The sequence below is a fragment of the Pelophylax lessonae genome (assembly GCF_965119305.1).
Source record: "Pelophylax lessonae genome assembly, chromosome: 2".
NCBI lineage: Eukaryota > Metazoa > Chordata > Amphibia > Anura > Ranidae > Pelophylax > Pelophylax lessonae.
The window spans coordinates 333,513,876-333,529,094 of NC_138769.1; the positions used below are offsets into that span (position 1 = coordinate 333,513,876).

Sequence of the window (15,219 nt, forward strand, 5' to 3'; positions counted from 1 at the left end):
ATGGATGAGAAGTTAGAGGTGGAGTTTGCCATGCCCTTAAGTTCTGGACAAAGTTGATGCTCCATTCTAGGGAATTGGATTCAGAAGATCTTGGCATTTGGCATCTCTTGGAAGACTTTCAGAGAACCCTGAGTTACTTTGATGCATTGGAATGCTCCCATTTGGCAATTTATATGGAAAGAACTTTACAACAGACAGCAAGCTGAAGGAGTGCCCTTTCTTTGAGGGAAAAAGCTTGTTTGAACCATTCTTGGACACCTATATCAAGAAGGTGACTAGGGAAAAGCATGCTTTTACCCCCTTAAAGCAGAAGTAAACTGCATATGTAAAAAAAAATCCACTGTAAGGCAATGGCATAACGTGCTAGTATGCATTGCATACTAGCACATTATGAAATACTCACCCTAAAACAAAGCCTTCCCGCGGTACGCTGTCACCCTTGACAGAGCTTCCATCTTCCCCGAGTCTTCCTTCAAGGTTTGTGGGCTCTGAGTGGCCGGGAACCATGCGCGTGAAAGCCTTTAGTTATGGCGCAGAGCTCTAAAGGTCTGGCACAGGATGCTGGACCTTAAGAGCGAATGCCTCAGTGTCGTCACTGTCTGCATCTAGTTTGAATATCTCCTAAACACCGCATGTTTAGGAAATGGTAACTGTTCTAAGCAATTAGGCCCTTTTTATAACTCCGTTCTGCCTGTGAGGTTCCGCACTGCAAACTGTCTTGTTCATGATCGGGCAAGCCCTAAGTTACAGCATGGATCAGTTTTCAAGGGTTTCTGCCTCGTCTCACAAGTTTCCTGTCTCTAGGACTTCTGCCCTATTGCCTCTTGCAACATTCAACACACTGCAGATATGGGACACATATCTGGCTAAGGGATTGCTATCCTCTAGACCTAGTCCCCTGACCCCTTTGTTCGGCGTTGCATCCTTTTCCCCTACTTATGTCACCGCTACATTCCTGTCATGGCAGAAATCTGACAATGCTTTATTGGGACACACGCTTCGTAAAGATAAAATGATCCCCTTGCTTCAACTGCTTCCTGACAGCCACAACCAACCTGGAGCTTGGCTTGAACACACTAGTAACCGGACTAGACAAAAAACATCCTTTTGAATTAATACTATCCCAAACTGATAGACCACACCACTTGTTACCCCAAATATATCAGCTCTTGTTACAAGAAACCCACCCTGACCCTCCTCTATTTATATCTAAATGGGAAAGCGAACTATGCACCAGGAGAGGAGGTGGAGTGGAACAAAACACTGGCGCTTTCTTTTAAACTATCCGTCAGCTCTATAGCTCAAGAACTCAATTACCGAATCCTGTCTAGGTGGTATCGTTGCCGTGTCCTCCATAAAATTGACCATACCATGGCACCATGTCACACATATGGAGCTCCTGTCCAAGGATCATTCCCTTTTGGGATAAAATTCTTCGCCTGTATGACAAAACTCACGGGGGACAAGTTCCCGAATGATCCTCGTAAAACCATACTGTCCATGTTGCCCGGCTCCTATAAACAAATTAAAAAAAAGCCTAATTCGACATTTCCTGACATCTGCCCGATCTGTGATTGCTAGATGCTGGAGGCAACCACTGACACCATCAATGGCAGATTGGACTTGTGAAATGGACAGGATCGAACATCTGGAACGCATGCTCTCATTGGACACAGGTTCCAATGAAGCCCACTCCATTATGTGGACTGTATGGCTTAATTTCCGATTCTCCTCGGCCTTTGCTGATTTTATAGTGGAGGGCCTGGACCACCCTCAAGGGAAAAGTCTTCCTTTAACCTTGTCCCTCCCCCTTTTTTTTTTTTTCTCTTCTTTATCCCTTCTATGTCTCTCTTCTTCTCCTCTTATCTTTATCTTGACTTTAATGTATATAAAAACCACTCGATTTCCATACCTACTTCTTCCATGCCTAGTTTGATTTAGGTACTCATGACATTGCTCTAATTCAGACTCTGATATCTTGGTTTACCGAATACTTTATTTAGTTGCTCTACGATCTAGATTAGGTCGGGCGTCTCTTGTAGATCGAGGCTTGGTGTGTAGCCCTGCGCTCTCGACACAGCTAGTTCCCTGTGGGGGTGTTGGGGCGTTGGGTTGGGACACCCGAGTCCCGAGGATGCCACGCTTTGCATTTATTACTTGTTGAATAATGACACAGGATATATTCCTATATTATTGTAAATTCCTTAGAACTGTCTGACAAGTACCTTAGCTGTCAGGATTTCACTGACAACTGTTTATTTACCGTCTATGTATTTTTTGTGTTTGGTTTTTTTTTTTGTTTTTTTCTTATTTTCCTCCATGCATTGTTCATGATTCTGTTTGTAGATCTGAAAATAAAACTGATTGAACATAAATATGAGGAGGACTGTTTGGCTAAATTGTTGGGCTGAGGAGCATGCACGCAAAAAGCACTTGCTCTGCATGACCTTTGAGGGATAGCACCTCTGTGGCGCTGCCCTGGTGCCCTCATCAAAGATGTCAACGGAGCAAGAGCACTAATCTTCAGCAAAAGAAATCTAGGGCTCAATCTGTAAAGACTCGCCCTTCGACAGAATCAATAAATGTTCTTTACATTACTCCATGCTCTCAACTTCCAAACCTCTATGCCTATCACCCAGTTTACCTGTAAATCTTGGACTTCCTAGTCCCCCAAGGTACCCTCAGGTAAATATTCCTTAGCATGTGGGTTTGTCCCCACTTTTCATAGTTGGAGGAGGTCTGATAGCCTTTGTCAACAATTGGACAACCTGTTGTATGCATGAGGGTGGTAGTTTACAAAGGACTACAAGCTAGTTTCATTCCCAGCCACTTTTCTGGTTCAAAACTTCCAACCTACCTGTGTCACCACAGATTGGCAAATCTTTTTGCGGTCCCAGTGGGTCTTCTGGAGCAGAACGTAATTGTCCCAGTCCCTGGGGCAGAACGGTTCCAGAGGTTGTCCTCCAACCAGTGTACAGTTTCAAATCAAATGTGGACATTCATCCTATCTTGAATCTAAAGGCCCTGTCTTATTTCAAGCCCAAAAATCTACATGGAATCCACCATGCCTGTAGATGGTTTTCCAGTGATCCTCATAGCTCTGGATTTTCCCAGGCAGATATGTTACTCCAACCTGATAAGAATCCTGGCAGAGGCACTGTGGACTTTTCAGACTGTCTGGATCAAAGACCAATTTACCACCCTGCTTCACATTCGTTGTTTAACGATATGGCAGTGGAAACCCAGGTTCTGGCAGAAGGGGGTGTCTCTAAATATGAGTCCAACAATGCTAAAAACTAGGAAGCCTACTTTTGCAAGATATCACCATATGTAGAAGGCTTACTTTGCTTATTGCAAGGCAAAGTAGACAGACATTCTCCATCGTTCCAGCGTTCGGCCCTCAACACCATCAAAGGTCAGTTCTCTGTACTTGCAAAATTCTTCCAGAGATTGCTGACTTCCTGCTCTTTGATCAAGACCTTTGTGCAGGGTGTACCTCATGTGGCTTTACTGTTTGCTCCCTTGTAACCTGTGGGATTTCAGTTTGGCACTTCAAAAACGCTTTTTGAATTTGGCATGAATATTCCCCTTTCCATTCTCCCACTCGGTTACATTTTATGTTGTCATCACCTCCATGAGACAAGTGTCTGATTTAGCTTCCTCCTCTTGTAAAGTCCTCTTTCTGGTCTAGCACAAAGAAAAGGCGGTGCTGAAGTCCAGAACTTTCTTCCCGCCTGGGGTAGTTTTGACCTTTTGCCTCAATCAGGAAAATCGAACTTTCATCCCTCTTATCATCTGGCTCTGTTCATTAGAGGGGGATATCCCTTCATTGCCTTTATTTAGCTCGGGCTGTGAGATTTATTCGCAACCACTGCTTCCTTCAGAAGAATGTCTTTGTCATTCATAACAAGCAGACCTAAGTACTCAAAATAAAATATTTTTCTTTGCGTTTATTTAGGGATACAGGTCCCACCCCTCTGTGTGTGTGTGTGATCATGCTCTTGGTGCTGCTTTGCCACAAAATGTGAGGTATGCTGTGGGAGTAGGAGGGGTTATCCTGGTCTGGTCTAAAAAAATGTTTGCCAATGTCCAATCCTGTAGGTGACAGTATATTTAAACCGTATTTGAATTCCCGGGTCCCTCAGTGGACTCCTAAATGTTTTTTACAAAAAAATCTGTTTTATGAACGAAGGTCAAAAGGGTTTTTTTTGTTGTTTTTTTTTTTTTTTTTTTAAATTAACCCACATTGATTAGATGTGTATAGCAAGCTAATCAGACTCAAGTCTATATCTCTGACCAAAAAAAGAAGAGCGAAAAAAAAAAAAAAACTAATGTGAAATATATTTTTCTTTTCACCTGATATTTGTCAATGGTCTAGGTACTCCCATTTTAATTTGTATGGTTTCCTAATCAATGCTTTTTTTTTTTTTTTTTTTTTTTTTTGCAGGCGCTGTTCCAACTGTAACAGCTAAAATAATTGGAGATGTAAGTAAAGTGATGTTCCATATGAGAACGTTGTGACTTTTTTTGTATCACACATTTGTTAATATTTAACTATATATCTCTTTCAGGCAAGTACCCAAACAGATGCCCTAAAGCTTCCTCCTTCACAGCCCCCTAGACTCCTCAAGAACAAAGCTCTACTGTGCAAGCCAATCTCCCAGACCAAGGCCACCTCTTGTAAACCTCACACCCAACACAAGGAGTGTCAAACAGGTATAAGTAAAACTGGAGCTTAGGAGGGGCGCAATTTTTTTTTTTTTATTTCACAAAAACGTCAATATACATTACAGCATAACTGCATGTAATGAAAATTACAGAATTTTAACCACTTGCCGACCAGCCACGCGCACCCATTCGCCACAAGAGAAGCTGATCAGCGGGTTCCAGCGGCTGCAATTGCCGCCAGGCACCCCTGATCGCTCCCTGTGGAGACAGAATGGCGTTGTTAACACGGCAGACCGCTATTCTATCAGTTATGAACACAGGGATCCTATGTTCCTCTTATTTAGGAACACGGGTCTCTGTGTTCATGCAGCAAGCCCATCTCCCCCACACAGTTAGAAAGCACCCCCTAGGGACACATTTAACCCTTTGATTGCCCCTGGTGTTAACCCCTTCCCTGCCAGTGTCATTAGTACAGTAACAGTGCATATTTTTAGCGCTGATTACTGTAGTAATGTCACTGGTCCCCAAAGTGTCAAAAATGTCAGGGGTCCGATCTTTCTGCCGCAATGTCTCAGTCCCGCTAAAAATTGCTAATCGCCGCAATTACTAGTAAAAATAAAAAAAAAGGACATGAATCTATCCCCTAGTTTGTAGATGCGATAACTTTTGCGCAAACCAATCAGTATACACCTATTGGGATTTTTTTTACCAAAAATATGTAGCAGAATACAAATTGGCCTAAAATGTTAAAAAAAAATTGTTTTTTATTTCTCTATCGTTCATTGACGGACGCAGTCTCTGATGCATATCAGTAGGGTTAAGCTGCCCACTACAGGAGTAGGACACTAGTTAGAAAAAAGTACTGGCTACGCCTGTGGGCAGTCCCAGGGGGTATACCCTCTATCTTCCTGCATAGGATGTCAGTTTTATTCTGCCTAGTCAGGAGTAAGGACCTAGTTCTGGTCCTGGGAAAAGTTTTTTTTTTTTATTTATTTATTTATTTAATTTTTCCTAGATACATTTTTTTTTTTTTTTTTTTTAGTTAGCTTTTTCTCTTGATTTTTTTACTGTGAGATATACAAGTAACTTTGCTGAATCTGGGTGACAGGCTGGATGTATAGATCCAGTAGTCCAGCTGGCCAACGAGCACGCACAGACCTTAGCTTCACGCTAGGTCGGCCGCGACATAGTCCCACTGGACGGGGTCTGGCCTGCAAGTTAAACTTCTCTCCAGGTCACACACGACTGAGTCTAGGCCCGAGTCGCAGCATTCCTATTTGGCTGACACCCCCCCCCCCCCCCCCCACTTCAGCTGAGAGGGGTTCTGTCAGGAGATGGCGCCCGCCTGTTCTGGTATGGTGAGTAAATGCTCCCCCCCCCCTCTCTTCCCCTGGGGGATTTTGGGGTGGACGCAGGCTCCTCCCTGGGACGTTCAGACCCTCACATTCCCGGGTTCCCCTTTGTCCTCTCACGCACCCCCCACTTACCTGCCCCCCCAACTGCTGGGGGGCTATTGGGCCTACTCCCGGGGGTTGGAACCATGCTTCAGGCCGGATGTTGGGGCGGGGGGTGCGCCTCCGGTGCCAGATGATCAATCTTGCGGGGGGGGGGGTCTTTGCCTGCTCCTCCAGGGCCCACCTGCCAATCTATCCTGTTTTGGAGTCTGGGGGGTCCCCACAAGGGTCCTCAGTTGCTCTGCAGGCTGCCATTTTCCTGTAGCCTCATGTGCTGAGGAGATCAACGGCCATCTTGGTATACCCGGCACGGCCATTTTGCGGTGGCCTTTCCTAATAGGAAACAGAATGGGAGTTCCTGTAGGCGTTTTTTGTGGGTGGATCCCCTCCCTATACCTGGGCTGTCCCCTTTTGGATCGAGAATGCTGCTGACACGTGCTGTGCAGACATTCTGGGCCTCCTGGTGCATCTTTGGTACAGTGAGTCTGGTGGTCTCTCTCTCTTATCTGCTCCGGGTCTCCAGTGCGCATTGCCTCACCTCTGGGGGGCGCTGTGGCGCGCTTTTCTTTTTTTTTTTACTTTTGCCAAAAGGTTTTCCTGGTGCAAAATGGACGCCTACAGATCATGTGTTCCCCATATGACACCCTCAGGGAGGCCGAAGGGCCTTCCGGACCCCAGCTGTCTATAGATGCAATTTCGGAGGTACTGGAATAGTTTGTGTCCCTGGTAGTGGTGGCCTTTTAAAGGGGCGAGGTTCTAAGAAACTACCTCCGCCTACCCCTGCCTCATCTGATGTCTCAGATTGAGTCTCCCTGCCGGGTTCGCTACCTCGCTCCCTGTCTCATCTGACAGTGATGACAATTTCTACCTCCACTGCCGTGCAAGATAAGGCGCTGTGGACACACTGGTATCTGTACGTGAGACCTTGAAAATGGAGGACGCAGCTGCGACGGAGGCGCATGTTACGTTTGGCAGTCACAAGCCATTCAGAGCGGCAAAGGTTTTTCCCTTTCCCGCGTATTTCGACACCATGCTCAAAAAAGAAAGGGACCGCCCAAAGCGTTCCCCTGGGGTGCCTAAGCGCTAGACACTACCCTTTTTAGGAGTCCCTTATAAAGAAGTGGACTGCGCCACCTACAGTGGACCCTCCGGTCTCAAGACTGAAAAAAATCTACCATAATCCCAGTGGAGGCTTCCCCCTCCTTTAAGGATCCGGCGGACAGAAAGGCAGAGTATGTGGCCCGCAATATGTACTCGCTGGCAGACTCTGCTCTGAGATCTGTGTTTACAGTTGCCCTTGTCTCGCAAACTGACTGAATTGGCTAAGTTGCCACACCGTGACCTGAAGGGGAAAGAACTTCCCCCTGCCTTTGCGGAGCTGTTGGACCAGCTGATGCTGAGGCTTCAATTTGTTTGCGATGCCGCGCTTGATACTGCTCCCATTTTGGGCTGGCTGTCGGTTTCGGCAGTGGTCCTCCGGTGTATACTTTGGCTAAGGTGCTGGTCTGCGGATCAGATCTTAAAGAAGGCCTTGACTGATCTACCTTTTCAAGGTGATTGCCTTTTTGGGGCTACTCTCGATGACATTATAAAAAGTATCACAGGGTAAGAGTACCTCCCTCCAGCAGGCTAACAAGCGTAAGGACCCTCGTCGCAGACAGGGTCCCTCCTTCTCATACAAGAAGTTTTTCGTCCCTCAGGGTCAGTCGATAAGGCGAAGTCCTTCAAGACTCTCTCGGGCGGTTCCAAACGACCCTGGTCTGGCAAACAAAAATCTAGTTTCTCCAGACCGGAGGACAAGCCACCTCGGCCTGAAGGTGCACCCTCACCCGTGTCTGGGGTAGGGGGATGTCTTTGCTGGTTTCTGGACCTGTGGCTGTCCCGGATACAAGACAAATGGGTTCAGAAGGTCATACGGTCCGGTTACAAGATCGAGTTTCGATCCGTAATACTGGTAAGTTTTTTTCCCCTTACAATTTTCAACTGTCCCCGGATTGCTTTCAGGCTCGCTTTGGGGCAGTTCAGGATCTGGTACAACAGGGTGTAATAGTTCCGTTTTTCCGTTTTTATGCAAACCGGTTTACGGTCCCCAGGAAGAAAGGCAAGGTGTGTCCGATCCTGAACCTGAAGGCACTGAATTGCTTCGTGCTAGTTCAAAAATTCAGGGGGATTTCCTGGCCTTCATTGACATCAAAGATGCCTACCTTCACATCCCAATATGTGCAGGACACCAACGATTTCTCTGTTTTGCCATGGGAGAGGATCACTATTGGTTTGTTGCGTTACCCTTTGGTGTCTCGTCTCTGCTCTTTGGGTCTTCACAAAAGTGTTGGCTCCAGTCCAGGAGCTGTTGTCGCAGCAGGGAATATCGGTCCTGGGTTACCTGGATGCTTCTGCGTGCGGAGTCTCCTACAGTGCTGGAAATACATTTTGAGATCACCATGGGAACTCCTGGAGGAGTTTGGGTGGATTCTGAACCTTCAGAAGTCATCCTTGGTCCCTTCCTTGAGACCGTACTATCTGGGCCTGACTTTGGACGTCCTCAGCCAGGGTTTTTCTTCCTCTGGAAAAACTTCAAATACTCCAGACCACGGTTCAGCTGTTGCTAACCAGCAAATGGTCACCCCTTCAGACCTGTATGAGAGTTCTGAGACTGGTGTCGTCCTTCGAGGCGGTCTCCGTCGCTCAATTCCACACGAGGATCCTCCAGAAGGAAATCCTTCTATGGAACAAGAATCCAAGTTGACCAGGGAGTCCCTGGTATGGTGGCTTTTTCCCCAATGCTCAAGCTAGGAAAATCCTTCCTCCCTGTGTGTTGGACGATTGTCACCACGGATGCCAGTCTGTCCGGGTGGGGAGGGGTTCTCGGCAGGTTGTCTGCTCAGCGATTATGGTCCCTGGAAGAGTCCAGGTAACCGATCAATGTTCTAGAGCTGAGAGTGATCAGGCTTTGCCTAGTCCACTAGACCGAGCACCTGCAGGGTTGTCCGGTGCACATTCAATCGGACAATGACATGGCCGTGGCTTATGTCAATCACCAAGGGTGCACCAAAATTGTCCATGTGGCTTTGGAAGTGGCAGGCATCCTTCGGTGGGCCAAACGATTTGTTCCAGTTCTCTCCGCTGTTCACATTCCAGGTGTTGAAAATTGGCAGGCGGATTACCTCAGCCGACAGGCCTTGGATGCAGGGGAATGGTCTCTCCATCCGGATATGTTTCGGCAGTTGTGCCTTTGTTGGGGCACTCCAGATGTAGATCTGTTGGCGTCTCATTTCAACAGAAAAGTGCAGAGGTTTGTGGTCCGCTCCTGGGACCCTCTGGCAGACGCGCTGGTGGCCCTGTGGCGTCAGTATCAGCTGATGTATGCCTTTCCTCCTCTCAAGTTGATGCCAAGACTTCTTTTGCAGGATCGAGGCGGAATGGATTCATTCTTGTGTCTCCGGACTGGCCTCACTGAGCTTGGTACGCCGACCTGGTCAGGCTAGTAGCAGACGCTCCTTAGCGGCTTCTTCTCAGGGAGGATTTATTGTCTCTGGTGCCAATCTTCCATCCTGCTTTACGGTCGCTGGCTTTGACGGCTTGGCTGTTAAAAGCCAGGTGCTGAAGAAAAGGGGATTGTCTGTTTCAGTGATTCCCTCTTTGCTTAAAGCGAGGAAAGCGACTTCTAGGAAGATTTATCATCATGCGTGGAAGTCTTATATTGCATGGTGCGTGTCTCTTGGGGCTCCCCCTCGTGCTTACTCGGTGGCTCAGATTTTGGCCTTCCTTCAAAGGGGAGTTGATCAAAAGTTGGCCTTGAGTACTCAAGGGTCAGGTTTCAGCCTTGGAAATTTTCTTCCAAAGACCATTAGCCCCCCATTCCCTGGTGCGTAACTTCATCCAGGGGGGGTGCGACATTTGGCACACCCGGTGCGACCTCCGTTACCACCTTGGGACCTTAATTTGGTGCTGTCGGTTCTTCAGAAACCTCCTTTTGGAAGTGTTTGGAAGATTCCCCTGCTTACCTTATCCCAGAACGTAGCCGCCTTGGTGGCTATTACTTCTGCACGCAGGGTGTTGGAACTGGCCGGGTTGTCCTGTCGTTCTCCCTATCTGCATCAGAGACTGCGTCCGTCAATGAACATTAGAGAAAAAAAACCTGGATTTTTGACTTCGTAAAATCCTTTTCTCTTAAGTTCATTGATGGACGCAGACTCTGATGCATATCAGTAGGGTTATGCTTCCCCCTACAGGAGTAGGACACTAGGCAGAAAAAAGTTCTGGCTACGCCTATGGACAGTCCCAGGGGGGTAAAACCTCTCTCTTCCTGCATAGGATGTCAGTTATGTATCAAGGCAGTGTCAGAGAAATAATACCAACCCAACTCAAAAAAACAGAGAGGCGGGTACTGCGTCCGTCAATGAACTTGAGCAAAGGATTTTACGGGAAGTCAAAAATCCAGGTTTTTTTTTTTTTTTTTATTTATTTTTTTTTTTTTTATTGGGAGTGTTTTATATAGCAGAATTTTTTCAGCATTGTCGCTCTTTTTTGTTTATAGCGCAAAAAATAAAAATCGCACAGGTGATCAAATACCACCAAAAAAAGCTCTATTTGTGGGGAAAAGACATCAATTTTATTAGGGTACAGCGTCACACGACCGTGCAATTGTCAGTTAAAGTAATGCAGTGTTGTATCGCAAAAAAATGGGCTGGTTATTAAGGGGTAAATCCTTCCGGTCCAGAAGTGATTAAACCTACTGATAGGAAAAAATGGGTGATTGTGAAATATTATATACTGGCAGAAGATTGCAAATTCATTGAACATTAAAAAGTACAAGAAAATCAAATTTGTGCTTGTAATAAAAAAAATACCTGCACTGGCAGTTGAATCATTTGACCACTGTCTAACCATCTCATACAGTGTTGCTGTCTCTGCTTTATCATTGACCCCCATCCCCCAACCGAGCAATGCGTCTGCAATTTAGCAAAACTGTTTCTCTGCCAAAGATTGTGTGCTGCTAAGCCGTACATTGCCCCAGTATATCTCATTTGTTTGTTTCCATCCCCAAGTCAGCAGTGAATTCTGTTCAATATCACTCACATTCTGACTCAGCAGTGCTCCTGATAGAAACTATTCTCACTTCAATCTCATGTCATCCCAACAGTGCTCTTAGAAGTATCCTTGTACTTCTACCCCTGGCTCAGTCATGCAGTTTTATACCTTTATCTGTGATGCAGGAATGATGTGCCTGGAAATTAGGACTCTATTCCACCCCCAAACACTGTCCCCATTTTCCAGCTCAGCAGAGGTCCCTTGAACTGTCACTCTGCCAAATTCAGTTAAGCTCCCCCGAAACTGCTAAATAGCTTAAGACTGAACATTTATATAAGGTACCTTGTGTACATTTTGCCAATAAATGTTAGTTAATGCATATATTAATATGCATGCATTGAGAATGTGTAGGCACATTAGTTCTTTGAGAAGTTAAAAATTTGACATGACATCTTGTTTTCTTATATGACATATGTGTTATTTGACTCTTATGTATTTTTCTGCAGAGGATGATGGAAAACCACAGATTTTGGTGCTTCCTGTACCTGTGCCAGTTTTTGTTCCTGTTCCCATGCACCTGTACACCCAGTTTGCCCCAGTCCCGCTAAGTTTACCACTACCTGTGAGTTTTTTTGGTTGACTGATGTTAAACTCTCTTGTAAAGCTGATTAGTACAGGGCAAGAATAAATCTGCAGCCTTTGTTTTTTCTTTTTTTTTTTTTTTCTTTTTTATGTACATAGTGCATCCGGAAAGCATTCACAATGCTTCACAATATCTACATTTTATGTCGCAGTCCTTTTTTCAAAATTGATTAAATTCATTATTTTCTTGAATTCTACAAACCATACCCCATAATGACAATGCGAAAGAAGTTTGTTTGAAACGTTTGCAAATTGATTAAAAATATAAAAATGAAAAAAAAAAAAAAAAATCACATGTGCATAAGTATTCACAGCCTTTGCTTAATACTTTGTTGAAGCAAATTTAGCACCAATTAAAACCTCAAGTCTTTGAGTGATGCTACAAGCTTGGCATACCTTTTTTTGGGCAGTTTCTCCCATTCTTCTTTGCAGGACCTCTCAAGATCCATCAGGTTGGATAAGGGAGCATCGATGCACAGCCATTTTCAGATTTCTCCAGAGATTTTTCAATCGGGTTCAAGTCTGGACTCTGGCTGGGAAACTCAAGGACATTCACAGAGTTGTCCCGTAGCCACTCCTCATGATGCTGCCACCACCATGCTTCATTGTAGGGATAGTATTGGCCAGGTGATGAGTGGTGCCTGGTTTTCTCCAGACATGACGCAGGCCAAAGAGTTAAATCTTTGTTTCATCAGACCAGAGAATTTTTTTTTCTCATGGTCTGAGAGTTCTTCAGGTGCCTTTTGGCAAACTCCAAGTGGGCTGTCATGTGCCTTTTACTGAAGAGTGGCTTCCGTCTGGCCACTCTTCCATACAGGCCTGATTGGTGAAGTGCTGCAGAGTTGGTTGTTCTGGAAGGTTCTCCTCTCTCCACAGAGAAATGCTGGAGAGTGACCATCAGGTTCTTGGTACCTCCCAGACTAAGGCCCTTTTCTCCCCGATCTCTGTTTGGCAGGGCTGCCCCCTCTAGGAAGAGTCCTGGTGGTTCCAAACTTCTTCCATTTACAGATGATGGAGGCCATTGTGCTCATTGGGACCTTCAATGCTTCAGAAATGTTTCTGTTTCAATACAACCCTGTCTTGGAGGTCTACAGACAATTAATTGGACTTAATGCATGTCAGAGCACAAACCAAAGCATGAACTGTGGGACCATGTATAGACAGGTGTGTGCCTTTCCAAATCATGTCCAATCAACTGAATTTACCACAGATGGACTCCAATCAAGTTGTAGCAACATCTCAAGGATGATCAGTGTAAACAGGATGCACCTGAGCTCAATTTTGAGTTTCATGGGCAAGGCTGTAAATATTTATGTACATGTGATTTTTTTTTTTTTGTTACATTTGCAATGCTTTCAAACAAACTAATTTCATGTTGTCATTATGGGTATTGTTTGTAGAAATTTGAGGAAAATAATGAATTTAATGTATTTTGGAATAAGGCTGTAACCTAAAAGGTTGAAAAAGTGAAGCACTGTGAATACTTTCTGGATGCACTGTATGTACATCCTTTTTAATAGTCAAAACTTTGTGTATTTCTTTATCAACTTTTTATTGAAAATTATAGAAAAGAAGTACAAACACTGTACTTCCAATGTTTATATGTAAACAAAAGTGGAACTGTAAGGCTACATTCACACCTGAGCGTAGCGTTTTTCGCGCGTTTTTTACCGCGATTTTACCGCGATTTTTGCGGCGTTTTTTACCGCGATTTTTACCGCGATTTTTGTGCAGGCGTTTTTAGATTGAATAGAGATCAATGGAAAACGCCTGTAATCTGCCCAAAAAGAAGCTCATGTACTTTTTTGAGCCTTGGGCGTTTTGTATACAGCTTCAAAACGCTCAGATGTGAACAGGGGCCATTGAAATGAATAGGATTTGTCTTGTTGGGCGTTTTGAGAGCTGATCCTAGAGCAGAAAAACGCCCCAAAAACGCCCCAAAACGCCTAGATGTGAACGGAGCCTAATAAAATCTGTCAGTTTGTATAGTAAATAGTGAAGGTAAACATTCAGTGTTGAGGATAAACTATCCTGCTGTTTGTGCATGTTGTCCCTGACTATTGAAATACATAATGCAAATGTGTTTTCTGTTAAAACACACTAAATTGCACATAAACTCCAACAGTGAACCTCTATTTAATGCTTCCTTATGATCTGTTAAATATAATTTTGAAAGCATTTTGTTATATCTTTGATAAGTGCTAGAAATCCAGTGCTGTCCTATGCACTCTGCAATGTTTTCACAAACGATTTTTTATGCCACGCCCTGCTCAATTCTGTGAACTACAAAACTCCTTCACCCATGTTATGGAGGTCAGAGGAGTTATGCTCTGTAGTCCAAACGCGTTCTGCTTTAGGATGACTATGCTTTTCCTTCATTGATGTGAAGGAATGGTTAATCAATGCTGTGACCCTAGGCTAGGCAGTGTTACTGCCAGTATCACCAGGTCAACAGGGGGGGGGGGGGGGGACTGTTGTAACCACCACATCTAAGCACTGGTAAGTTGCAATATATTTTGATTCTGGGGTTTGTTCAACTCAAACAGAACATGAACTGATAAAATTAGGAAAAATGCTAATGCCACATTCCCCATAATAATCCTTTAATAATCCCCACATTCAGATGTTTCTACACCCGCCTTAGCACAAGAAAAGGCTCTGGTGGACGCTCTAATATCCTCAGTGAGATACACCCTTAAACTCACGGATGCGATTTCAAAGTTGCAAGGGGACTCAGTCTCCTTTGGATCCCTCAGAGCAAAAAAGTCGGTTAGAGTTTTTCCCTGTCCTGAAGTTTTATCCACCCTGGTGGAAGAACAATGGTGGCGACCTAATCGCATGCCTGTGATTCCCAAACTATTAGCTAGACGCTACCCATTTGAGGAAGGGATCTTACACAAATGGGCAGTTCCTCCTCAGGTGGACCCCCAGATATGTGGTATTCATACGACCACGGTTTTACCAGTGGCAGAATCCTCATCTTTGTCTGATCCGACTGATAGACGTATTGAGGTCTTAGCTCGCCACCTGTATACGGTGGTGGACTCTATTCTCAGGCCTGCCATTTTTACAATCCTAGTTTCCCTAACTATGTTTGAATGGGTGAAGGCTCTGAGAGAGGCACTGGCGGTTACTCAGTTGCCGTCAGCTACACTGGAACTCGCTGACCAATTATCACAGACTCTGCAATTCGTATGTGATGCTAACCGGGATGTTCTCCCACTTGCGGCCAGGGCATTGGTGGTTAGCGTGCTTATCAGACGTGTGATATGGTTGAAGTCTTGGTCGGCCGACCAGGCTTCAAAAAAGTTGTTGACAGATCCAGGGTGATCGCCTTTTTGGTTCCTCTTTGGATGATTTGATCAAGACGGTCACGGGGGGTAAGAGCACGCTCCTTCCCCATTCCTCTTAGTCTAAGGCCGCC

At 45.1% G+C, this 15,219-nt stretch overlaps 1 protein-coding gene across 2 annotated transcripts in view; it reads left to right on the forward strand.

The window, feature by feature from the left end:
• Positions 1 to 15,219, forward strand: part of ZMYM4 (zinc finger MYM-type containing 4) — a 209,673-nt gene that overhangs the window by 138,971 nt on the left and 55,483 nt on the right. For both annotated transcript variants that reach the window (XM_082244488.1, XM_082244487.1), the window contains exons 16-18: positions 4,448 to 4,485; positions 4,572 to 4,716; positions 11,660 to 11,775. In XM_082244488.1, coding sequence (XP_082100614.1) covers positions 4,448 to 4,485; positions 4,572 to 4,716; positions 11,660 to 11,775 — 299 coding nt within the window. The remainder of the gene's footprint in view (positions 1 to 4,447; positions 4,486 to 4,571; positions 4,717 to 11,659; positions 11,776 to 15,219) is intronic.